The following is a 24,660-nucleotide window of genomic DNA, read 5'->3' on the forward strand; positions in this document are numbered from 1 at the left end:
GTATTTGGACAGGAGATTTATTGGAAATCTTTTATTTGTGTAAAATATGAAATCTGGGCTGCTCTTCATTCTATAGTACAGAAAGGTGTGTCACTTAAATAATTTCCCAGCTATTTTCTCTCTTTATGAAGATTGTTTTTCAGATGAATTAAGAATAAGGATATTAATCTGAACACTAAACACTGTAACAGCCATTGAAATTGCTGGAAGTGAAATTCTGTGAAATCTTGGTGTTTCTTAGCATGCCATTACAATAGACCTTACTCTAAAACATAGAAGTTCACTCTCAATATGGAGCATCCTGAAATTTATCTTGTAAGAAATCAGGGTAGTGACAATTGCTCTGATAAATTAATTTTTTCACTAAGGCTTGCAGTGTCAGAAGAATGTGAAATTTAATGTTTTAATTCAAAATATGCATAATAACAGTAGAAAGATAAACAGGAACTATGCCTGAGTTTCCCTTTCTTTGTTCAGACATGCTTATCTGAAAAATTTTTATCAGTATCTGGCTGTGCAGAAAAAGATGTTTGCCAAATCAGGAAAATATACTCTTTTGTTTTGTTTTTGTTTGACTAATTTGGATTCTTCACTCACACAGAAATGTAAGGTGCTTAGACAGATTTGGATAATTGTCTCTTTCCTTAGAGTAAATTGCATTGCACAGTCAGAGCTGGGCCATTCATGATGTCATCTTAAAAATGCCCATCTCTGTGTGTCTTTTAAGTGATTCATTTCAACTGTTTTTGGAATTGAAGCAAACAGATTTGTCAGAGAATTTTTTCTTTTCAAAGGCAATGTTCTTGCTACTACTTGATCAAAGACACAAGGTCTTTCTCTGTGTTGCTTTTCTCTGCAGATAATATAGAAGTGGTTTTTTTTTAATTATACTTCTTTTGCCTGCGTAGAATTACTGAAGTAATTATTAAAATGCTCCTTTTTGTATCTTCAGTATTGCTGGGAATTCACAGTAAATAATTAGAAGGATGAAGACACATTTAATAATTGTCCTGAAGATGCCTACATCTTCATGCATCCACTTGTTCTGGTGGTGAACTGTCTCAGCTTGGTGCAGAGTTGGCAATAAATGTGCAGGTGTTGAGAGCTGCCTGTATTATTACTCTACCAAGGACACACATTCGTCCCCAGAGTTTCCCTTTCCATACCAGTGACAGCAGAAGCCTAATTCTTCAAATTTTACTGGGATGGTTTCCCTGGATTGTTGGTAGTACAGCAGTTGAATTCTGTCTGGGTCAGGTCGAAGTTCATCCTACTGCATCAGCCACAGCAACTGTCTTTTGATAGTTGCTTTAGGCAGAAAGGAAAAGTTGCAGACAAGTGAGCAAAGAGCAAGTTAGAGGAGATCAAATACCTTACTGGGGGTGTTGAGAGTATTTCTTTTCAAGTGACTCCATAACTCTTACTGTTTCAGCTTGAAGTTTATAAAACATTAATGATAATGTTTTACTTTAGTATTACATCAGAGTAAAGAACATTTTTGTGGATATTTGTTAATATTTTGCAATCTGTTTTCTTTTTTAAGACCTTCTACTTATTCTTTGTCATTTAATAGCCTCACATCAAAGATGTTGCTGTGCCCTCTTTATTTCCATAATACAAAGTTTAAGCAGATCAGCAATTGCGTTAAAGATGCCCAGGAAAGGCTAAGGTGCTTGTGGGTGAGATGATTAAGGTGTCTTCCCAATGGTTATTGATAGGTAATTAACATATGCAATCCTTTGGTATTAAGAGTTTTTCTTAGAAGCTGGCTATTCAAATCAGATCATAAATCTACCATTTCTTCTGGTTGAGTTCGGAATTGAAACACTGCTTGTAATCTTTCTGCGAATTCCACCATTCCCTGACTATTGTTTTTGGTAGTAACATAATTAGAGCAAGGCACATAATCCGGAAATACCTGAGAACTTAGAAATTAATTCTGCTTTTCTGTCTCTAGTTTTTTATTTTTTGCTCTTGATTCCTCTTCCTTTGCCATTACAAAACTTAGTGTATGACATGTGGACATGTGCATACATTGCTGCCTGTAGATTGTGAACAGACTAGATAGACGCCAGGCACAGGCTTCTCAGTAAACAAAGTTTTCATAAAGTTTCAGCTGCTCAGAATGTGAGGTTTAACTCTTCTTTAAGGAGTAATCTGGTGCTCTCATTAGACAGTCAGCTCACAGCAGCCACTGCTGAGGCATGTAGTGTGTTATAGCTGCAGGTCATGAGGAAACCAAGTTCATTATTGTTCCACAGAGTGGCAATTTTTTTTTTCTTCTTTATGCTATATCCTTATTCTTTACCTTCTAGAATGATTCTGCAGAAGTAGATACTATCATTCCTTTGAATGTGGATTTCTGTAGGACTTTCCCATATTCAAAGTCTTTGAAGTGTTTTTTTTTTATTGTGTGCTTGATATCTCTAATGCTAGTTTTTGTTCTTGTTAAATCTTTGGTTTATTAATGGTAGATGTTTGTCACTTAAAGCATGCTTTGAACCCAGGCATATATCAGCATACACAGTACCCTTCAACATCTATTTTTGTCAGTTTTCTTAGATAAACAGCAAGCTGAAATGAAATCCAAGGGAAATGCTTAAACCTGGGCTAACACAATAATTTTAAAAAAAGCATTTCCTTTTAATTTTTTGTCTCATGTCCTGTTCACTTTTCATAAATACAATATTCTGTATGCAGTGATCACAAGGTTTTTTTATAAAATGTTTAAAAATCATTGTATGATTTAGATCATAAATACTCAAAAGCTAAGGAAGCTGAGGTACAACTTTACTAAATAGATAAGTGTTGAAACTGGAAACAGATTCTCCTAATCACAGCTGAGAATTGCTAAACACACTATTAAGATGTTCTCCATTAAGAGAACACTTGTTACAGAGGAGGATGGGGTCCCTTTTTGAGTGACAATCATCTATAGAAGATCAAGAAATCAAAAAGTGGCTATTTATACAGCAGCAGGTCAATGTCTGTCACTTCTGGCATTTTTGGAGTTCTGTTGCTGAACATTTATTACCGAGCTCCGTTGTCGCCAGTCAAGTAGCTGAATTCAATGTGTGGCAGAAGTTTCTTCAATAGTAGCTAGCATAGTAAAGAACACCAGACACACATTGTAGGTGCGTTGAGGCAGTGTGGATGCCTTGGGAAAGAGGCATGAGCAGGATCACAGAATTATCAGCTGGAGGCAGTGTTGCCTTTTTGAAGAAGAGCACCACCAGATTTCCAGGACTTTGAGACTGAACATCTTATGGGAATTTTCTACTTGAAATATTCCCATGAGTTTTTCTTCAGGAACTATTTCTTTTCAAGATGGTCCTGTTTCTTAGATGAATAAAATCAAACAAGTTCTTAGTGATGAAGGATGGAAGAGCAAGGTAATGGTTGAGCTGTGGTGTTACGGAGAATACACCCAGGGTCTTTCAGAGCACTGATATGTTCAGAAAACTTAGCATCTTTTCCAGTTTGTGATCCTGATGATCGTGTGCATACCCCTTAGTTATGTTTGTCACAGCTACTTGCCTGATGTATTTTAACTGTGTGTGTTTCACTGTAATTTTCCTAGGAAAAATTACTTTGCTATCCATTCTATTACAAACTTTTTCAGGAATGTGTCCTTGGTGGATACTGAGGCCGTACATTGCTTTTTGGCTTACACTGGGATGTGTTCTGCACTTGCTGAAGCTTAAGGTTTATATTTTTGTCTTAAGAATCTACAGATATATCATTGGTATTAGGGCATCCATAGTCCCTTTTGTATATGATAGTTAATAGCATAAGATACTAAAGGAGTTTTTAATAGCAGTATTGACAATAATAGAAGGAAAATATTTTAGTAACAAAACTATTAGGAAAACTGAAATAAATAGGCTGTAAGGAACCAAAGCCCGTTTGTGACTGGTAAGATACAGTTGGGTATGCCCTACGTAGGACTTTTGGCTAGGTGAACATTTTATATTTGTGTTTACACCTGATGCTTTTCTGAAACTTAAAGGAAGATCTCCTTGACTTTGTGCAATTTTTGCTTAAGTTCTAGTAGTACATATTTTTGGATTGTTATAAATAATAAAGCTGATTTTTTGAAGTACTTGTTTTGTCTGGTCGTTTTGAATTCATTTTTAATATTAACAGTTCTGCTTATCACTTTGTATTTATTTCTTATTTTATAACTTGTAGGCCTCCAATAGTCAAGCATCGCCACAATCTGCTACCACACCAAGGATGGAAAGTACTACAGGAACCGCAATTGCTACCTCTTCAAAAACTCCTCCATCACTCAGTCTTCAGGGTCCCCTGTGTCCTCCTGTGTGTCCCCCAGCTCCATTAGAAGAATTGTCTCCAGACAGCATTGATGCTCACACATTTGATTTTGAAACTATTGCCCATCCGAACTTGGAGCAAGCTCTTAAGCAAGGATCATTAGACTTGGATTCACTAGCTGAGAGTCCAGAATCTGACTTTATGTCAGCAGTAAATGAATTTGTAATAGAAGAAAATCCAGTGTCTCCTAATGTAATAAGTGACCCACAAAGCCCGGAGATGATGGTGGAGTCTCTTTATTCTTCAGTTATCAATGCAATAGACAGTAGACGTATGCAAGATACAAGTTCTTGTGTAAAGGATGTTTCAGTAGAAAATGCTTCTCTCAGTGTTTGCGTGGAGAAGTGTAGGGTTATTGCTCAAGACTCAAAGGTACATTTAAGAGGTATAAAGGAAGATCTTTGCCATTTCAGAACACTTGTACAAAGAGAACAGTGTGACTTTTCTAATTCCTTAAAATGTACTTCCTTAGAAATAGTAAATACAATTGAAAAGGTAAAACTTTCACTTGAAAAAACACTGAATGATAAACATCAAAATGAATTGCAGTCTTTGAAAAGTGAGTATGAAACTAAAATTAATAAATTATTGGAGGATGGGGAAGAAAATAAAAAGAAAATCAAAAAGTTAAAAGGTGACCTGTTAGGCCTTGAGGAAGTTCTTCAGAATAAGAATGATGAATTCGCAATAGTAAAGAATGAGAAAGAAGCCGTAGTTTGCCTTCAGAATGAAAAAGACCAGAAATTACTTGAATTGGAATGCCAAATGAAGACACAAAATTCTGAAATCAAGGAGCTGAGGCAGTCACGTGAAATAGTACTTGAAGACTTGAAAAAGCTTCATGTTGAAAACAACGAGAAACTACAACTCCTGAGAGCAGAACTTGAGAGTTTGGAGCAAAGCCATTTAAAAGAACTGGAAAGCAACCTACAAGCCAGGCATTTACAGGAATTTGAGAAGGTCCTAGCTGAGCACAAGGACTGTTTGGATAAATTAAAAAAAGAGAACCAGCATAGACTTGAACAAATGCAGGAATCTCATGAAGTAGTTATGCAAGAGAAACAACAACAAGTAGAAGAGTTACAGCTCAAGGTTTCAGATCTGTCTGATTTGAGGTGCAAACTAGAAGTTGAACTTGCCCTGAAAGAGGCAGAAACTGATGAAATGAAGCTTCTTTTGGAAGAAAGCAGAAACCAGCAACAAGAGACCTTAAAGTCTCAGATTGACAAGGAAACTGAGAGCTTAAGAAAGGAGATTGATAAATTAAACAATAAAATACAAATCAGCAGTGATGAATATCAAGTGGGCTTATCAGAACTAAGGACTCTGATGACAATTGAGAAAGATCGGTGTATTTCTGAGCTAGTAAATATACATGAAGCAGAATCAAATTTGCTTAGAACTGAATTAAATAAAGTAACTCTTCTTCATCAAAAAACTGCTGAGGCAGAAAAAAGGCTGTCAGAGCAAATAACAGAACTGCAAAGTAAGTTAGAGTTGGAAATGAGTGCCCTAGAGAAGGAAAAAACAGAAAAATTGTCTCTCTCTGAGCAGCAGGAAAAATATGAAGCTATTATCCATAAGCTAAAGGAAGAGAAAGAACTGTTAGTATCTAACCAAGAACAAGACAGGCAGTTGCTCATTCAGAAGCTTAATTGTGAAAAAGAGGATGCAGTACAAACTGCTTGTAAAGAGTTTGAATTGCAGAGGGAAGCTGCTGAAAAAGGGCTTTTGGAAAAAATACAGCAACTTGAGATGCAAGTGAATCGGAGGTACTGTAAGAATTAAGTTACTGTGTTTTCCTAGTATTTTAATCAGTATAGTATATTCATGACACACTGTGCAGTAACTAAAATTGTTGTCTTTATAATAGTGTTTATCTGTATTGGTTTCTATATTCACATTTCAGGTTGCTTGCATTTTATAGGTAGTGATGTTCCCAGGTCTGTAGTTAATATCAAAGATTGTAAAATATGTTACACAAGATTATTTCAAGACAGCAATGAAGTTTTTATGTTTCAGTCATGTTGAAGGAGTGTTTCCACAGTAGCAAGTTACTTGAAATTCAGATTTGATGGACTTTCATTATTTTTTGCTGCCCCACCTACATATTTCAGGGTCTTCAGTTTGAGCTTCATAATGAAACACAAAGGTGCAACATAATCTTAAAGAATATCCTAACATCACCATTTTTCTTCATTAATTTCTGCAGAGATTTCCATTTTAAAAATATATTTTTCCCTTGCCAAGATTGCATACAATTATTCTTTCTGACTTCTCGTATCTTACATACTTATGAGTTTGTAATGTCTGCCAGCAGCCTAGATTATATTGTTATAGAATGGAAATAGTTGAATTTTTCAATGTGACTAAGGCTTAGCAACAGTACTTTTTTTTTAAATGCTAGCATTTATCATTTATGTTCTTGTAGTGTGAATCAATGCAGCAGTTAGATCTTGTTTGTAAAATATCTTAGAGGAATTTTTTTCCCAGGTATTTGACTATACCAAGTGCCTGAATGGGAAAAGATCACTAAAATGGACATAATAGACATAAAAGCAAAAATACTGCAAAAATTGAGTACAGACTTAAGTTAGCTTTTTAAATTTTGAGTATCAATGTACTGTTAAAAAAAAAAGGGTAGGAGAAGGGAGGTCATGCAGAGTCCAGCAGCATAGTCCAAAGGAAATGGGAATATCTGCTTCATTGGAATTGTCTGCTACCTCAGGGGTTTCACATGCAAGCAAATCCATCATCACGTGATGTTGTGTTAGTGCCTGTGTTTGCTTGTCAGTGCATAAAGAAGTGCATCAAGACAATACTGCTTCTTTGAATTAAGATTGGGATAGAATGAAACTTAAAAACAGCCCTTGTAAATTGAAGAAAATATTCTTTTAATGAATTATGGTGAAATGAGAAGAAAAATGATAAATTCTGAATTCTTTTCCTTTTCTGTGTATTAATGCATTGTAGAAATTTGAAGAACTTAACAGGAAAAATATGTAGCTGTGTCATCAGACTTTTTAAAAATCCACCTACACTTAAATTTGAACTTGTGTGCATAGCTGTGTGTATTCTTATCCAAACTGGATAAAACAGATAATGTATTTCAAAGAAATACTATGTGCTTTAATCTAGAGTAGTCCTGTTAGTTTTTTACAAATTCTGTCAAGTAATTTAATTTTTAGTGTGACATAGAAATATATTTTGCCTCCTAAGGCTTCTTTTTATGCCTTTATTCTGGTATTAGGGTTTTTTTCTGTAGTAATCAAGATATACTGTGTTTTATCTCCGAAGGGCATGTATGTTAAGTAAATCTGTCCTAATATTTCAAAGCCACTGTTTAGTTGTTTGATTTTTGAATTCCCCAAACCCCAAGCTGTTAGTAACTGAAGTTGATCTGTTACCCTCACTCATTCTTTAGCAGTTAACTTGTAACGGTAGAATACAACTTTTATTTGCCATGTGACTAAAGGTTTGTAGTTTTCTGCAAGAGTAATATTACATTTGCCATTCAGAAGGTAGAGACAGAGAGAGGGATTGTTAAATTTGACCTGAGTATTGCAGTGGTGTCAGGAATTTAATTTTTGAACTTCCATGGAAACTTACAAAAATATTTAGAGGTAACAAAGAAATGTTTGCTACCCATGCATTACCACAGTATAAAAATTAACATGGTTTGGTGTGTCAGAAAATCAAGTAATTTTTATTAGGAAAGATAATAAAACTGCAAGGCATTTCTAGTTCCATTTACTCTTTCTGCACTATGTAGTAGTGTAAAACAGTAGAGAAAACCACGATAACTTGAATGATTTGTTGTTAAGCATTTTGAAACAGTTTTGTGGTTAGCTAAAATACCTATAATACTGTAAAGAACATTAAAAGTAGGATAGGAATCCTAGCTGCTTTGAAGATGGAATTACTTACTTTGGTATCTTCCAGTCTTGGTATTGTCCAGCCACTTCTGTCAGACCAGCATAAGTAGTGAAGCTTCTCCACAGGCCACGTCCTCTCTCTCTCTCTTAGCTAAGCTTCATTTAAAAGTAAATGGAAATTTAATCTATCACGAAAATGTTTTCTCGGTGGCACAAAAAAAGATTTGCCTGAGTGTATCCTGACTTTCTTTTTTCTGCTTATTTTACTTTTGACTTCTAGAATGTCAGAGGCTGCTTAGCCACTCCAAAAACTTCAGTTGGCTTTCAGAACTCTTTTATTTAAAGCTTCTTATGGGCTTTTTGAGTACTTAGCTGCTGCGTTTTAGTTTGTATATTCAGTATATGCCCATGTGGTAGATCAGCAGCAGCATTGTTAAGTACATCCTTTGTCATCTTAGAGCAGTGCATGTGTTTGCTTGCAAAGAAACACCAATCTGAAGATAGGTGCTTTTGGTATCTTGAAAACAATACAGTTAGGCATTGTCACTGTTGTTGTAGTTGATAAGACCTTTTTGGATTAAATATTTAAACCTACTTCCTGGTACGGTAATGAGGTATAAAAATTGGTAAAGTGCTAGCATCCTTTGCAGAACAGAAATATCCTTTACTTGGCTGTCATTTGCAAACAGTAGTCCAGGCAACCCATCTGAGAGGCAGATGATTCCTGCTTTGGCTTAGTTCAGCTAAGAGCTTTGGGTTTAAATATGATTAATTTTAATATCAATATGGTTTAAATATCGTTCTGGTACAGATGAATAGTGGAAATTGAAAATAATGCAACTTTTTACAGTTGTTGCCCAACAAAGGGGTTTCTCTATTTTAAAGTTCTTCAGGGGGGTTCTTGATAACTCAAGCCAAAATACAGAAGAGTGTAGTTAGTTTTTGCTTCAGTGGTGAAAAATACTTGACCTATGTAACATTGTTTCAAAAAACATTTTTGGTCATTATCCTTTCTGCCTTTGCGACTACTGATGGTTTCCTTCCTTTATGATCATTACTGCTGTCCTCTGCAGTCCAGAATTTCGAATTTCACATCTGGATTCCTCAGCATCAGATTTACTGCTGAATTGTTTTCCTTATGTGATATTTCTGAAGGCTTTGTATTTTGATATACTAAGTATCTTTGTGAAGTTGATAGTTGTTTATTCTTTTTACAACTTTCAATACCTTCTGTTACATTAGTAAAATTATAAACAAAAGTCCTCCCCCACAACAAAACTTCAAAGTTACAGCCAGCGTACTACACTAAAAACACAGAATGCCCAAGAGTAAGAATTTTTGGTGAGATGCTTATGAAGAAAAAGTAGAATTGACGTTAGTAATAGCTTATTTGTAATATAGTATTTATTAAATATTTCAGAAATAATGTCTCAAAATTAACATCTGACTTTTTTTGGTGTGTGCTTATTTCATATCTTGTGGGGCTTGGTATATGCTGCATATTTAAAGCCTGAACATTTTCTTTTAAGTCCTCCTGCTGAATCATCTGCTGAGTCAAACTTAGTTGCTGAACTTCAGGAGAAGCTTCAGGAAGAAAAAATGAAGTTCTTAGAGCAACTTGAAGAACAAGAGAAAAGAAAGAATGAAGAAATGCAGAACATCAGAACATCTCTCACTGCAGAGCAGCAGGTAAAGATGATTTTTTTTAAAAATATTTTTTGCTCCCATGACAATTGTGTTCTTTCGCTGCTTTGAAGTTAGAGTATGATTTTCTCCTTTGCTCTCTAACACTTCCACATTCTAAACTTGTGTGATTATCTGAAACCAGGATATGATGTGTTAGTGGAATCAAGTATTTAAACATTAAAAAAAAACAAAACAAAGAAACAAAAAAAAAAGTCCTACTGGAAAAAGAAACAAAAGGCCAAACCAATTACCGAACAACTGGCAGTCCAGATTCAGTTTTTGTGACTTCTTTTGCTCAAGTGCATGGAATTTATATTCATTCATCTCTTTAACTGCAGAAAGATACCAGGTATTACAAAATTTGTGGACAACACTAAATTGATTATTTGAAATACTAATTGATTTACATTGCTGTTTACCCACTTTTAAAGTTTATTACCATGGTCTGGTGATGTTTTGAGGTTCAAAGAATAGATATATATTGCATTTCAAGGTTCAAACAAAGTATGTTTCATTTTACATAGTAAACTTGAAACCTCTGTGTACTTCTTATCTTGATAAAAAAATCACATTGCACTGGATTAATATTTTACATCTGTATCCACATATTTTTTCCTTTCACAACATCTCGAGCCTCTTAGTTTCTGTAGATGAGTCTCGAGTTCTTAAATCTCTGTTAGTAATAGCTATTATCTACAGCTTTGTTGCATTTAAACACTGAGAAAGGATTTTCTGTTTTAAGCACTTCTTACTGTAGCCGTGGCAGGATCAAATAAGGACAAAGAGACAAGGGTGGTGATCAGCCAGCTTGGTGAATGAATGCTAGGAATCACTTGGTGCAGGGAACACAAAATTACAGATGGCTATAAAGAAGAGAGTATTACTGCAATTGGGCTACAAGCATTAATACTGAAGTTAGTAAATCTGATAGGGAATTTTTCCTATATTGGTAATCGTTGGATTTATTTTTCAACCACAGTCTTCCTTAGTATTCCATTTTCCTCATTATCTAATAGTTTTCCTCATTTTTGCAGCACAGCATGGAAGGGAAGTTTCTGAGGCATTGACAGCAAATTCCAGGGAAAGCTGGAACTTTTATAAAAAACAACAAACAACCTGTCTGCCTCCCAAAAAAGACCCCAAACAAAGCAAACAAATACCCCAAACTCAGAAAAATGGTGTATCAGTCAGTGCTGACAGTTTACTTCACTGGTTCTGCCGATTACTGAATATTTTGGGTATTTAGCCTTGCCTTTGTCTGTTTTGGGTTTTGTTTTCTTTCCTCTGTGAAGTTTCCTTTGAGGTGTCACTTATGCTTGTGGTGAGAGAGTTTTGTTATGCAGACATATAACAAAGGCTGCTGTGCCCTATGTAAGGTGTGTAGCTCACCAAATAGTGTGCATTTTAAGACTGAGAGTTGATAGGCATATCATTGTATATGATTGTATATCAAGACAGTCTTCAGATTCACAGAAAAATTAAAATTTATCACAGTTGGTAGGTTTTGTCTGTCTCTTCAGCAGCACCCTTAAGAGTAAAAGGGCACAATGATCAGTAGAAGGATTGAGGAAGTAGAAAGATTTGTCTGGTGCTGAAAACTGGTACTGAGACCTCTTTTTAAGTTCACCTATTCAAGCTATTAACTATGATTCCTGTGTATCTTTTGCAGTAATTAACTGAAGAATTAATGCATGGCTAGAAATACATTTTTAATTCGGTTTATAGTGTATTGATAATGGTAGTTTTCTTTTTCAGTGTATGTAACATATCTGGATGCAGTTCAGCTATATCTCAATAATTTGAAACCTTCAAGTAACTGTTTTAAATATAGAACATTCAGCTATTTCACATTAACTGGAATATAAAGTAGTATATTTAAAGAAAAAACAACTTCTTATTTTTTCTAATTATTTCTTTATTATTTCACTACTTGTATGTATCAGGCTTGAGGGAATGAGTGGGTTAAAAATAAAATTAATTACAAAAAAATTTTACAGATGAACATAATGAAATGTACAGGCATTTTGTCTCTTCACCAAAGCAATAAGTAGAAAAGTTTTCATTTCTTGTTTAATTGCAATGTAGAAAACAGAAATGCATGTTGTCTTTTGTACTGTTTTGAATTACTTTTTTACAGTACATTCCTTATTTCAGTAATACTTCCTTTCTGTTTTCAGACCAACTTTAACACTGTTCTGGCAAGAGAGAAAATGAAAAAAGAAAACATAATTAATGATCTTAGTGACAAATTAAAAGTGCTTACACAGCAGCAAGAAAAAGATAAGGGTAAGCAAAGTTCTGAAGAAGTATTCATCTTTTCTAATAGGACTATTCCATTCTTTGCAGATTGGTTTTGATTTTTAGTGCTGCTGTAATTCAAAGAAATTCTGTTTATTTGTGTCACAGATTTGATTGAAACACTTTCTGAAGATCGAGCTCGCTTACTTGAAGAGAAGAAGAAGCTTGAAGAAGAAGTGAATAAACTAAGAAGTAGTAATTTTTCTCCATCAACCTACTTAGCAGCAGCATCAGAAGTTTGTGGAGCCTGTGCAGCTGATGTGCCCACTGACACAGACAGATTAGTTGCTGACTTTGGGGCTGAGGGGAGAATGGACTCCACGATGGAAACCAGTATGATGGCTGTGCAGTAAGTATGGGGCCTTAGACTAGAAATACACAAAGCATGCTCTCATTCTGGAAATGCGTGCTCTTGGGTGGTGTGACGTACAGATGAGCATGTTTAACTCTTCTCCTGCCTTTGACGCTCTTCCTGAAAATACTCTTTTAAACATACATATGTATAGAATTGTGGTGTCACAATCATTAGGAATGAGTGGGTTTGATGACTTTGAAGTATGCAGCTTCAAGGTGAAACTTGACCCCACAATCATGACATAAAAGAATATACCTAAGTATACAAAATGTAAGTCAAACAGAAGGAAAACTGTAATGGTGAATGAGCTGGGAGGCTGCATATTACTGACACATCTTTTGAACAGTCTCTCATGCCACTAGCATTTTAAAGAACCCCAAGCTTTTCCTCCATGCCTTTCACAGAAGTAAGAAACCTGACTGAGAACCAACAAGAGGAGCAAAGTTTTTACCAGAGGAACAATAGCAGAATTGTCAGATGTAATTACATTGGCTTTAGTCAGTGTCCATCTCAACCGATGCTGCCTATCCCAGAATCACATACCCAGAGCACTAAACAGCTTGATGGAAGTGAAGATGAAAACAGTTTGTCCTTGCCATACTAAGCTTGCACTTGTAATAAAACAATGAAGTACCCTATCTTTAGAAAAAGAGCTGTTTCTTATAGTAATCATTCTAGTTCTGCACTCTCAAAACAGATGTACAAAAAAAATTAAGCTGAGCTTGTGAACAAAGAAATTGTGGCTCAGTGTATGTTTAGACAGAAACTTTTACAGGTTTCTGTTGACTGCTTCCTATTACATGAAAGCTAAACAGCCTTTTAAGTGAAATGAAATAATAATTACTGTGGTTTAATTATAATCTGTTTTATTTGCTAAGTATTTTGAATGGATTCATAGCATGTTTCATCCCAGAACTTGTCCATTTTCTCAACCAAATAAGTTTGAACTAGAAAACACATTGTTTCTTCTCTATTAAACTGCTTTTAAAGTACATTATAACTGCTTTAGGAATTACTGTTTATTTTCTTAAGAAATTACTTGGGATGTTAGTATTATTTTATCATGCCCCAGTGCTCAGTTTATCCCACAGATGAATGGCAACAACTAGAGTGTTCACATTAAGTGTCTACCAGAGAGGGCACTTCAGACTACTCTCCAGTAGCCTTTGAGCTATGGGACATAAGAGAGCTGAATTGCAATATCAGGGATTAACTGTTAAAGCATGTGGGGCTGTATCTTTCATTCTGGTGTCTTGAAAACCATGTAAAATACCAAGAAATGCCCCCATGTAGCTTGCTAAACTAAACAGTGGCTCAAAATTCACTGGCTTGTTGCAACAAAAAACCTCCTTGGTTTAAAGAAAAGGGAAAAAAAAATCCAAAACACCAGCCAGAAATACCGATGCCAATTCCTAATGTGTCTTTCTATGCTGTTTCCTCTGTGCTAGTAAATATATAATATACTTCACTGAGTAAAGATGGCAGGTAGATGCAGAAAAGATAATTTTTGATTTTTAAAAAAAGTTAGTTTTTAACCTGTCCATTTTCGTTCTCTTTTAGTGAAAATCTTCATATGTCTGAAGAAAAGCAGAGGATAATGTTGTTAGAAAGAGTGAGTAGATTGTTTGTGAGGTTAAGTGTTAACTAAGTACTCAAAAATATGTACATGTGAAACTGTGCTGTGGTCATTTATATGCTCTGATGCTATATAGTATAGCAAGGATTATAAATATTATTTCAGGGAATTTTTTTCCATTGTACTCTTGGATCACTGTAATTCACTGAAGAAATTCAAAATAACTATTAAAACATTACTCTTGGCCTATCTTTGTTATGTTTATGTAGGCTTTAGTATGAGTGTAATACTCAGGTGTAATACTTCTTCTTAGGAGTGACAGATCATTGAACCAGAGAATTTCTGTAGAAAGAAAAGTTACCAAAAAAAGTCTTTTTCTAATTAAGGCATACAAAACAGCTGAACAGGATTTAAGATGGATTTACCAGTTTCTCATGAAAATGGGTAATTTCTCCTCATAGGCTGTATTCTTGGTAAAATGTGAGATTAACCCCTGGTGGTTACACTGGAGTATTCCAGATTCTAGTAATTTTTAAGTATCCTGTCATATTTAATTTCATCTCAGTTGTCTTTTTAAAGTTGACTTTTTTTATGAAGAAAAAAGGGTGTTGTTAGCTTCCAGCTTTCTAGGATCACATGGACTAAAATTTGGGACCAAATAAAGAACAGAAATGCTTTCTGTTAAGGGGTTGTGACACTGTAAGATGCAACTGCCTGGATGTTTCTGACTATAAGCACATACATGTTTTTTTCTGTCATCTGTTTACAAAGGATTTGTCATGGGTAGAAACTATAACCTAGTAATATATTACATTTCTTTTGTTGTTCTATCGTTGACATGTTTTTCTAATGGAAAGAAAAATATGAGTATGGAGGTAAAATCTTAGCAGTGGGGTTTGGAGCACTAAGATAATTACTAGACTTTAAGGGTTTTTGTGCGTGTCTTGTTCAAAAGATGCTTTGATAATTGTTTTGGAAGTATTGTACAAGTAGTTGGGCTCTAGTCATATCAGAATTTCTTAAAAAATTTTTGTACTGTATATATTATCCAGTTAATCAGATTAAGATTTTCTTTCAGACTTTGCAGTTGAAAGAAGAGGAAAATAAGAGATTAAATCAGAGATTGGTAAGTATTTGTGCAATCCATTTTTTAAGCCTCATGAAAAAATAAGAAAAGCTTAAAAATGTTAAGTTTGTTAAAATCTAATAATTTTTTATATTAATTTTTATATTAATTTAAACAGTATTTTAAGTGCTAAGGCAAGTGGTAAATAGGTAACCTGATAGCCTTCCAGAGGTACCTGAGCTTAGTCTTTTCATGGAAAAACATTTACAGGACAGGAGAATGACTTCTTCCCAAAGAACACAGACCATCCAGAGCTGGGGTAAGGGGGTATTAATTTCCAGGGCACCATGACTCAGTTTGCAGCAGCAGTAGATTGGAGGCCAGTTTACAAGAATATATATATGCCTGCACTTTAATCACAATTGGGAGTGTTAGCAATAAGTTACAGATTGTTTTGGGAAAACTGCACCTGCCAGCTTTGTAAGGTGTGAAACTGTAATTTTGCCCAGCAGCTGGAAATGCAGGCAGCCACCATATGAAATGCTCAAACACAATAAATGCCTATGGAAGGAGAAATAACTTAGTGACAAAGAACCCTTGTGTCCTGTACTATAAATTCTTCTTTTATTTATTCCCACTTTATCCTTGCTAGCAGGTCTCAATTTTAACTCTTAAAAAAATTCCGGAGTGTATAGGAAACGGGCACATCGTTTGGTAGGACTGGCCATGGAGATCATACTTTCTTTAAGTGACAAGGTGATACCTAAGAGTTTAGTAGGAACTGATACTTGTGTGGTGAGAAGCTATGTTCATATCAGGTGTACGAAAGGACTGCAAGACATTAAAAAGTATAATTTTTAAAGGATTATTTTTAATTTATAATGCCAGTGAAGTACACAGAATTTATTTAAGTGTAGTTTTTACAATAAAACTTAAAACAGACCTGGACAATTTTCTAAACTGCTCTGTAAATTTCCTGAATCAAACTCTTGATCTCTTGTTGTATTAGAGTGAAATAAAATTGAAGAAACTCTGTGTACAAGATAAATAGAAGATTTTTCTTGTTATGATTAATACAAAGCCATGTAGGAGAAATTAGCAGTTCATTGCTTTCTAAAACGATTCAAATTTGGTTTTTAAATGGACATAGGAACTTCATATCTTTTCAGCTTCTTACTTATAAAATAAGTTTTACATAGGTAAGTTTGTTACTTGCCTCTTCATTCTTCTTTCCCTCTCCCCCTCTTTTAAATGCACTTCTAAAATTGAAATATACATCAACACTAACATTAAATACCAATGTTTATTTCTATTGAGATACTTCAGATAAGGAGCTCAGAAGGCATTCTGTGTGAATAAGAAAATCTTCATAGGTCACTGGCTTTTGAAGAAGAACTTGTGGGTTACTTCTGCAAGGAACAAAAAGGAACTCCTTGTAATACTTAGAATGTTATTGCAGGATTTTTGTTAAAATAAATGAATTACTGAGAAAGGAAACGATTTCTTCTCTAAAAAGGCTGTTACAATTGTACTCCTAAAACCTTCCTTACTAGGTTTTAATATTATTCTCAACATGATAATTTGTACTGTTTTTATTGAAGTTAGAAATTAAGGAAAAATACAGAAATCAAGATACTTTGTGTTTTCATTTAACACTTGTTCCAGTTTTAAAAAATAGCAAGAAAATATCAGATCTGTGTATCAGAAGAGAACTATCAAACACTTTCATTAACAGTCTAAGCAAATTTGATAGATTTCATACTAGCTGCAGCTTTTTCAAGAAGGAAAGATAGCCTCTGAAAGAACAAACAAAAAGTTGGATCCTTTAAAGAAAACTGCTGAAAGTGTCATCAGAATTTGAGAGCTTTCTGTGACATACTGCATTCAATTTGGACCCATTCTTTGAAGAAATAAAGAAAATGGCCTGTGAATAGGTTTCAAGCTCATACGAACACAGAGGATGGTACTGCCTCAGTGGAAGGCAGGGGGCAAGATTAACAATAGTAAGGAAATTCGCTGTAGGGAACAATATTTGAGTTACAGCTGAAAAATCACATGTTAAACTTCAAGTGTGAGCAATCTAGATTTGAATAGCATGTATAAATGGTTCAGGAAGTAGGAATGGATGGAAAATCTGCAGGACCTCTAGTCAGAGTTTCTGTGGAGCAATTATGAATTGTCTTTTGTAAGGATGTTACCAGATGGTAGTGGAACTGATACATTTACATCTGAACAGCTTCTCCAGCTACTTCCTGCATGTGGGATAGGTATTCCTTTGGAGATACAAGTAGCATTAATTACCCATTGTCATTTCTTGTTATCACAGTTATTGTAGAAACTTTGTGTGCACTTATATTTATTTTTAAGTCTTTTTTGTCTTATTGAAGTCGGTCCATGTGTCAGTATTATATTAATTTAAGCAGAATTAATGGCAACTATACATATAGGAGATAATCCTTATGTCCAAAACCTTACAGAATTGAACCTTTGTTTGGTCTTAGTAAATCTGACTCCAGTTTTGTTCCAGGGAGTGCTGCCCTATTGATTACAATAAACCTCAGATTTTGTGCCAGTTCATAGAAAAACTGAGAGACTATGTTGAGCTCAACATCTGGAGTAGAATTGTAATTAACATGTTTAATCTATGGTGTTCTCTCATCAGCCTTTTCTAGTGCTAGTGACTTCTCTGTTTGAATGGACAGTTTTATCATAGGTCTTATAGGTCTTGTGTATGCCCAGAATAAATCTTCACTGGCACGAATATGAAAAGCCCTTCCTAATTTTAAATAATGAGCGAGAAGTTAGTTATGCAGGAACTTTTATAATCAAAGGTAGCTATTAAAAAAATAAAGTACAATAATCAAAACCAAATCACAACCAACCAAACCCACTACAGAACAGGATGATAAAAGTGTGGTGGGTTTTCTGAGTGAATATAAAATTTCCAAAACTAGGCACTGTTTGAAATCAATTAAAAATCTTCTTGCCGTATTCTTACCTGTAATGTATATTTCATCATAGCTTGCCAGTACTTTATAGGTTTTCTCTTTTTTTATAGATGTCCCAAAGCATGTCGTCAGTATCGTCAAGACATTCTGAAAAAATAGCAATTAGAGAGTAAGTACATGTTAATTTTCATGTAAACAGATGGATATGTTTTCAATAAAATAAGTGTGTAGTTAATGTCACAATTCTTCCATTCTTGCTCTGTGGTGAAAAGATGCATAGATCACTATAATTTAGCCATCAGCTATTGAACAAACCCAGTTGAGCATAAATCAAATTTTATAAAACCTCTTTATAAACAATAAAATGGTCTTTTTGAATTCTGTGTCAGTGACTTTCTTGAGTTCTGTACTTCATGGGATTTTAGAATTCTCTGAGGCTATTAGATTACTTCTTTGTTTATCTGTAACCTTGAAGTCATGCTAAGAAAAAGGAAATCTATTCATCCTGAATATGCATTGTGCTTTATTGTATTTCAAGAAAAGTCTTACCTTCCTGATGTCTTCAAAGTTCTTGTCTTACTCTAACAGAATTAAATAAAATTATCTCAAACATTTTGTTAGGTATTATCAATCTATTAGCAGCTGCATGTAGAATTGTTGCTGGAAAAAGAAGTATTCTTGTAAAATGTGAAAGCTACAGACAACTTCTTAATTAATAGTAAGCTTATAAATTACTTGAGTAATATAAAAAAATCTTTTGAGAAAGAAAACCTGCCCAGATTTTTCTGTTAATGTTTTCTGAATTACACCAATTTTCAATTTTTGTTGTAACAAGATCAGCAGGTGAAGGATCGTTTTTTTTCCCCTCTAGCATCTGAAAATTGTCACAAGTGTCTTGGTAGTTTTTGAGGAGGAAAATGGTATGAAAGAAGAATTTGTCTGTCCAGTAGAGATGTTATTAAGTCAATGTAGCCTGTCTTCATAGTAAGTCCAGGCTTGGAGTCCAGAAAAGCTTGGAGTATTGTTTATTTAATTCAAAAATGAACTTTAAAGGTGATGACCTTAATTTCTCTAGATTTACTCAATTGACTGTGTATCAGTAGTCTCCTTCCATGGAGAAGTTTTTCACTTTCCTTTGCATTTACTCATCCCCAGAGGAGTAGTAATATTTATTCTTACTCTCCCTCACGATCTAATGCTTAATTTGTAGCTATTTTAGACTTCATTTCATTAATGGGTAAATAATTTATTTGCAACACTTCACACTGTGGAGCAAGAAGTTTGGAGACAGAAGTTGTTCTTCGAATTCCGTTACTGTAACTTCACATGAGAACTTGCTGGCTTCTCATGTTACCTTGGTGTCAGGAAGAAGCAGAGTTAAACTTTTTTCCCTACAGTCACCACAGTGTTTCCTTGGCTTTTCATCATTTGGTCACAGATGAACTCTTCATCCCTTCTTTGTCTTTTGTGCTTACAATTTTAAGATGGAAAGCTGCATAAATGTTTGTGCTGTATTTTTCTGTGTTCAAATTTGCTTCAGTTTAAAAGAACAAAAGAATGCTTGTAAAACCACTACAGTGATGGTTACCTTAAGTACTGGTGAATAAAAATAATACAAAATTGAAACATTAGCATTTAATTAGGTACTTATAATATATTTTAAAGAAAAACTGACAATTCTTTTGAGAAAAATAATTTGAGCTGATGGGTGTACATTCAAAAATACTTTTTAAAGATAGCCTGTTTTTGTTGACTTCAGAAAATAGGAAATGTATATGAGTTGGTGTAGCAAGTGGAAGTGTCTGCTGCTGTTCAGTTTAGTCTGTCTCATGAAATGCATGAGGGGAAAAATGTAGTGTAATTATTGTAGTTTTAAGCTTCTGTGCTTTTTTTGGTTAAGTTCTGTGATTTTATTTTTTCTCCCAGTTTTCAGGTTGGCGATTTGGTTCTCATTATCTTGGATGAAAGGCACGACAACTATGTGTTGTTTACTGTCAGTCCAACCTTATATTTCTTGCACTCAGAGTCCCTTGCTGCATTGGATCTCAAACCAGGTGAGTGTGGTAAGTGTCACATTTTTTTTCTAATTATTATCTCAACTTACAACTGAAACTCTTAACTTTCTAACAGTGAATGATTTTTATATGTATGTGATAAATACAAGAGGCATGTAATAGTTGTCAGCTATCTTTGTAGCTTTTGCTACTTGTTCTGATTCAAAATATTTTTCAAGGCAGAACATCTTTAATTAAAAATTTATATAGATGTTGATATCTTGGAAAAGTGGGGAAAAATATCTGCATCTTCAAAGTAAGCTGAAAAAAAAAAAGAGAATATGCCAATTTGGTACACACACAGAGTATGTTAACATTCCCATCAGGCTGCTTTAACTACTCAGTATAAATAATAAATAAAAAAATGTAGACAACAATATATGTGAATATGCAAGCAATATTTTTGTTCATCATTTTTCCACCAAATTAAAATGGTATCTATTATAAATTTTCAGGGAAGACTATCTGTATTTCTTTCTTTATGTTCAAGTTGATGGCACATTTACTTTTTTTCTTCCGTGATTTTCAAGGCTTTTTATTGGCTTTTTTTTGACAGCTATCTAAACTTGGTTTAATTTAAATTTTTTGAAATGGGGAAAAATAAAAATGCTTTGCACTAAACCATGAGCTACATGAAATGGATTCATGGAAATGTCTTTAAACAATCATATTTTTTTTGCAAACCCACCTGTGTTCCAAACTTTATAAAAACATCTAAGAATATTCATCAAAAGAAAATCTGTATTAATTCCAACTTATCAGTGAAAGTTTCTGTGTTATTGCATGTCACAAGCTGTCAAATAATTTCCCTGAGCAGACTCATTGTAGATTGCAGTTACAGTGAAAGATGATAGATCTTGAATAATTGTCTTGAGAAGACCGCTAAGCCCTAACTGGATTCTGAATTTGTTGAAGGATCTGTGCCATGTGTCATGTGTGAAACATAAGGGAAAAATGCCTGTCTTACTTCCAGATGTAATGTATTCTGAACTATGGCATTACTAGTGCGTACATAGCTGTGTGAAATACTGGGTTTTTACATATATAAAGTAAAAGCAATATCAGTTTGTATGTTACTGTGAGTGCTTAATTCACTGACCTGTTTTCAAATGGACTTAGCTTGCTCTGCTCCTGACCAATTCCTGAGCAGAGTTAATCTCTAATTGGAGAAAACTGCACATAAAACAAACACCAAGACTTACCAATTGCCTCAGGGACACATTTGTATCTGTCTCACTGCTTCAGGAAACCATATCTTGATTCTATTCCTGCAACAGGGGAGCGGGGAAAATGAAATTCAGAACACTAGCTGTATTTGTGATAGGTTAAAATTGGTGTTGGCCTAGATACTGCAAATTATTGTACTAAGGGCCACCAAAATGTTGCAATTAAACCTGACCTTACTTAGAGTTTGTTCGTTTATTTAAACTGAATTTTTTTCAAAAAAATTCTGCTTTTAATGAAAATGTCATGTTATATCCTGCTACCTGTAGTTCATTATCCAAAATCTTACATATATTTTCTCTTTAGCGTCGGGTGCATCTAGGCGACCTTGGGTGCTAGGAAAAGTGATGGAAAAGGAATATTGCCAGGCAAAAAAGGTAAGAAAATAGTAATGAGAAATATCTGTGATTAATAGAGAAGAAAGTAAATTTTAGTATTTTTAACAGTTGTGACAAATTCTCTCTGCATAAGAAGTTAGATTAAAATTGTCCTGAGTTCTGCTATTCCTGCTTTTCTTTTGAGTCAGTGAACAGCAAGAGTAGGGGAACCAGAAGAGTTGAGCAAGCAGTGGGTTGGGTGTTTGCATCCACACTGTCGAGAGCCTTGCCAGACTCCTGAGTGACTCCTGAATATTGAGTAGTGGGAATCAGTTTGAGCTTAGAAATACAGATATCAGCAGAATAATTCCACGTTTTAATTTTTTTTTCTTTTTTTTGTAGGCACAAAACAGATTCAAAGTTCCTTTGGGTACAAAATTCTACAGAGTAAAAGCAGTACCATGGAACAAGAAAGTATAACACAACAAAGTTTTGGTTCATTCTGTCTCCATTCTTTTTTGACTTGTCCTTCAGTGCTCGTTCATCGCTCCAAATACCAGGCCATCTTTTTATACTGAGGTCATGTGACAAGATACATCATTGATGTACTGCTTTTACTTTTTAACAGGTGACATTTTAGGAACAAGAAATTCGTCAAAAACTCTGGCCCTAACTGCTTCAATTTTTTTACCCAGATAACTTTAAGAGTGTGGACCAAATGAGTTCATTTTCTCGAAGGGCAGCCACATGAAACATGGTTTGTTTGCCATGTTAATTGCCTGTTAAATATACATTAGCTTGTATTTAGATGTTAAATGTTAGTTACCATTATTACCAGCATATGTCCTTTTGTGAAATCATTATCAAAGTACTTGCACTCTTTAACAGATTCTTTATATGTGTAAAATTCATCAACTATTTAAAGAGGGTGTTCATTGCATGCAGATAATCATATAATTTTTCTTCAACATGAGTTTGCCTCAGTAGATGAATAAAAATAACTACTGCAGCTTGTTTCATTACATGAAAATGCTCTTTAATGTTAAAAAAAAAACTTTGTAATTTGATGGGCTGATTTGGAAAATCAGTCACAGTTAGATCTGCAATCTTCAAAAGCACTTTCGATGGATTGATCACACAGATTCTGAAGGGAAGACACCTGTGCCGTTTATTCAAGGTGAAGCACTTGTTCTTCCCAGCAAAGCAGAAGTCTTGTATTAATCTATTTAGAAAAATCATATTGATGAAATTGTATTTCATGGTTGAGTTTCAGGAAAAAACTCATTGTACATTAACCATACAAGAGTCATTTAAGTAACAAATTATTGTAATTGTAAAAGACATGTAGAATTTTAAAACAATAAAGATTTGAAACTGTATGTGTTTGAAGTATTTGTGTGCCTTTTAAATGCTATCTCTAATATTTATTTCATGTTAATCTGTTGCATCTTCTCTGCAATTTCTCCAGCGGTTTCATTACATAGGAGTACCCAAATTTTCTATGAGATGTAATTTTCAAAATCATTTGGGAATTACAAGAATTACCATGTAATCATAAAAATGAGTTTAAGTAGACAGAAATTATAATTTTGTCAGCATATTAAATGGATAAAGGACATTTTTTTAGTAGTTATACTGCCTACATTTTTAAAATGTAGCCTTATTTATTTTATTTTTAATAACAGCATAAAAGAGATGTACTATAAATGTGTAGCCAATGGGAAGTGAAATTATGAGTTCAGCTATGAGCTTATGCCTAGGATTCAATCCATAAAGTTATTCAGCTGTGATTTATCTTCAGGTGCGGAGTGGAAGAGATAAGAAAGAGCCACATGAAAATCTCAGTGCTTCTGCTCATATGTTGCAAATAATACTTCTCGAGACTAACCAGTCCAGTTGAATACCCAGAAACATCTGTAAATGCTTTATTTAAAATCTTGTTCCATAAAAATTTTAAGTTAAGGTTTTTATGAAATGCATGGGCTTGTAACTGTATCATATCTTTCATCAAATAAATCTGAAACAGTTTCTGTGGAAAACAGAATGTCATTTCATCAAGTTGCATTCTTACCTGGTTGTTAAATTTACTAGTTGATGTACTGACTTCTTAAAATTAGTTTTCAAATGTGCCCTGTTCTTCAAGAATAGTGTTACCATAGTTGAGTAGTGCCCAATGTCAAATGTGTACATACAAATAGCATACATCTGTAGGACAGGTCTAATGCATAAAAAAAACAAGCCAAAGAAACAACCCATGGTGCAATGTTTTTTTTTTTTTAATCATTGAAGTTTTCACCTTCAGCTGAACAAGAATTCAGTTCTGTCTGCAATTTGGTGCACTTTTGTTCATTGAGTCACAAGTGGTTTAAGAAGTTGCACATATGCTATAACTCACTTCTTTGAATGTGCCAAATGTTTAGAAGCCTTGATGTCTTTTACCCATTGACAAAACTTTCCCAGTCTCAGATACTACTGCTGTGAATATTATAAGTCTTCCAGGGATTAGTTATGTCTTGGAAGCCATCAGGCTTTGCTAAGAGGCACTGAATGCTTCCATTTCTGGGAGGGCAGTTATTCCTTGAATAGCAGCAATGAATCTGTGTAGCAAGGGGCGGGGCAATCCAGTGCTGTAACCTAAAACCCCACTCTTTTGTTACTGACTAGTCTACTTCAAAGATAAGTGAAATGTTTTTCATTTTCATGAATTTTCTCCATGGAGGGAAAGGATGTGTTGTCAATCAAGTTCTTCCAAGTTGGATAAAACTGCTAATTTAATGATGGTCCTACATGACAGAATACCTACAAGTGGCACTCCTTTTAGGACATACTAAAAGAAGCATTTTTCTTATGCTGTGAGCACTAAGGCTTGTGTGTCTTTCTGCTTTGTGTTGATGACGTACCATGAAGTTCATTTGTTGCAGGCTCT

General features: G+C 34.4%; 1 protein-coding gene across 2 annotated transcripts in view; it reads left to right on the plus strand.

Annotated features, from left to right (window-relative positions):
- Window positions 1–23,113, plus strand: part of RB1CC1 (RB1 inducible coiled-coil 1) — a 70,061-nt gene extending 46,948 nt beyond the window's left edge. The window contains exons 15-24 of one of the 2 annotated variants that reach the window (XM_088053320.1): window positions 4,192–6,107; window positions 9,740–9,899; window positions 12,074–12,182; window positions 12,303–12,543; window positions 14,110–14,161; window positions 15,204–15,251; window positions 18,250–18,308; window positions 20,066–20,202; window positions 21,724–21,794; window positions 22,137–23,113. In XM_088053320.1, the coding sequence (XP_087909446.1) occupies window positions 4,192–6,107; window positions 9,740–9,899; window positions 12,074–12,182; window positions 12,303–12,543; window positions 14,110–14,161; window positions 15,204–15,251; window positions 18,250–18,308; window positions 20,066–20,202; window positions 21,724–21,794; window positions 22,137–22,214 (2,871 nt within the window). In that variant the 3' untranslated portion in view covers window positions 22,215–23,113. The remainder of the gene's footprint in view (window positions 1–4,191; window positions 6,108–9,739; window positions 9,900–12,073; window positions 12,183–12,302; window positions 12,544–14,109; window positions 14,162–15,203; window positions 15,252–18,249; window positions 18,309–20,065; window positions 20,203–21,723; window positions 21,795–22,136) is intronic. The other variant, XM_088053322.1, reaches the window with a different exon arrangement.
- Window positions 23,114–24,660: the final 1,547 nt, after the last annotated feature.

The sequence above is a fragment of the Pseudopodoces humilis genome, chromosome 1 (genome assembly GCF_049639895.1).
Source record: "Pseudopodoces humilis isolate 2021_Gansu_Grassland_sample_001 chromosome 1, ASM4963989v1, whole genome shotgun sequence".
NCBI classification, from domain to species: Eukaryota; Metazoa; Chordata; class Aves; order Passeriformes; family Paridae; genus Pseudopodoces; species Pseudopodoces humilis.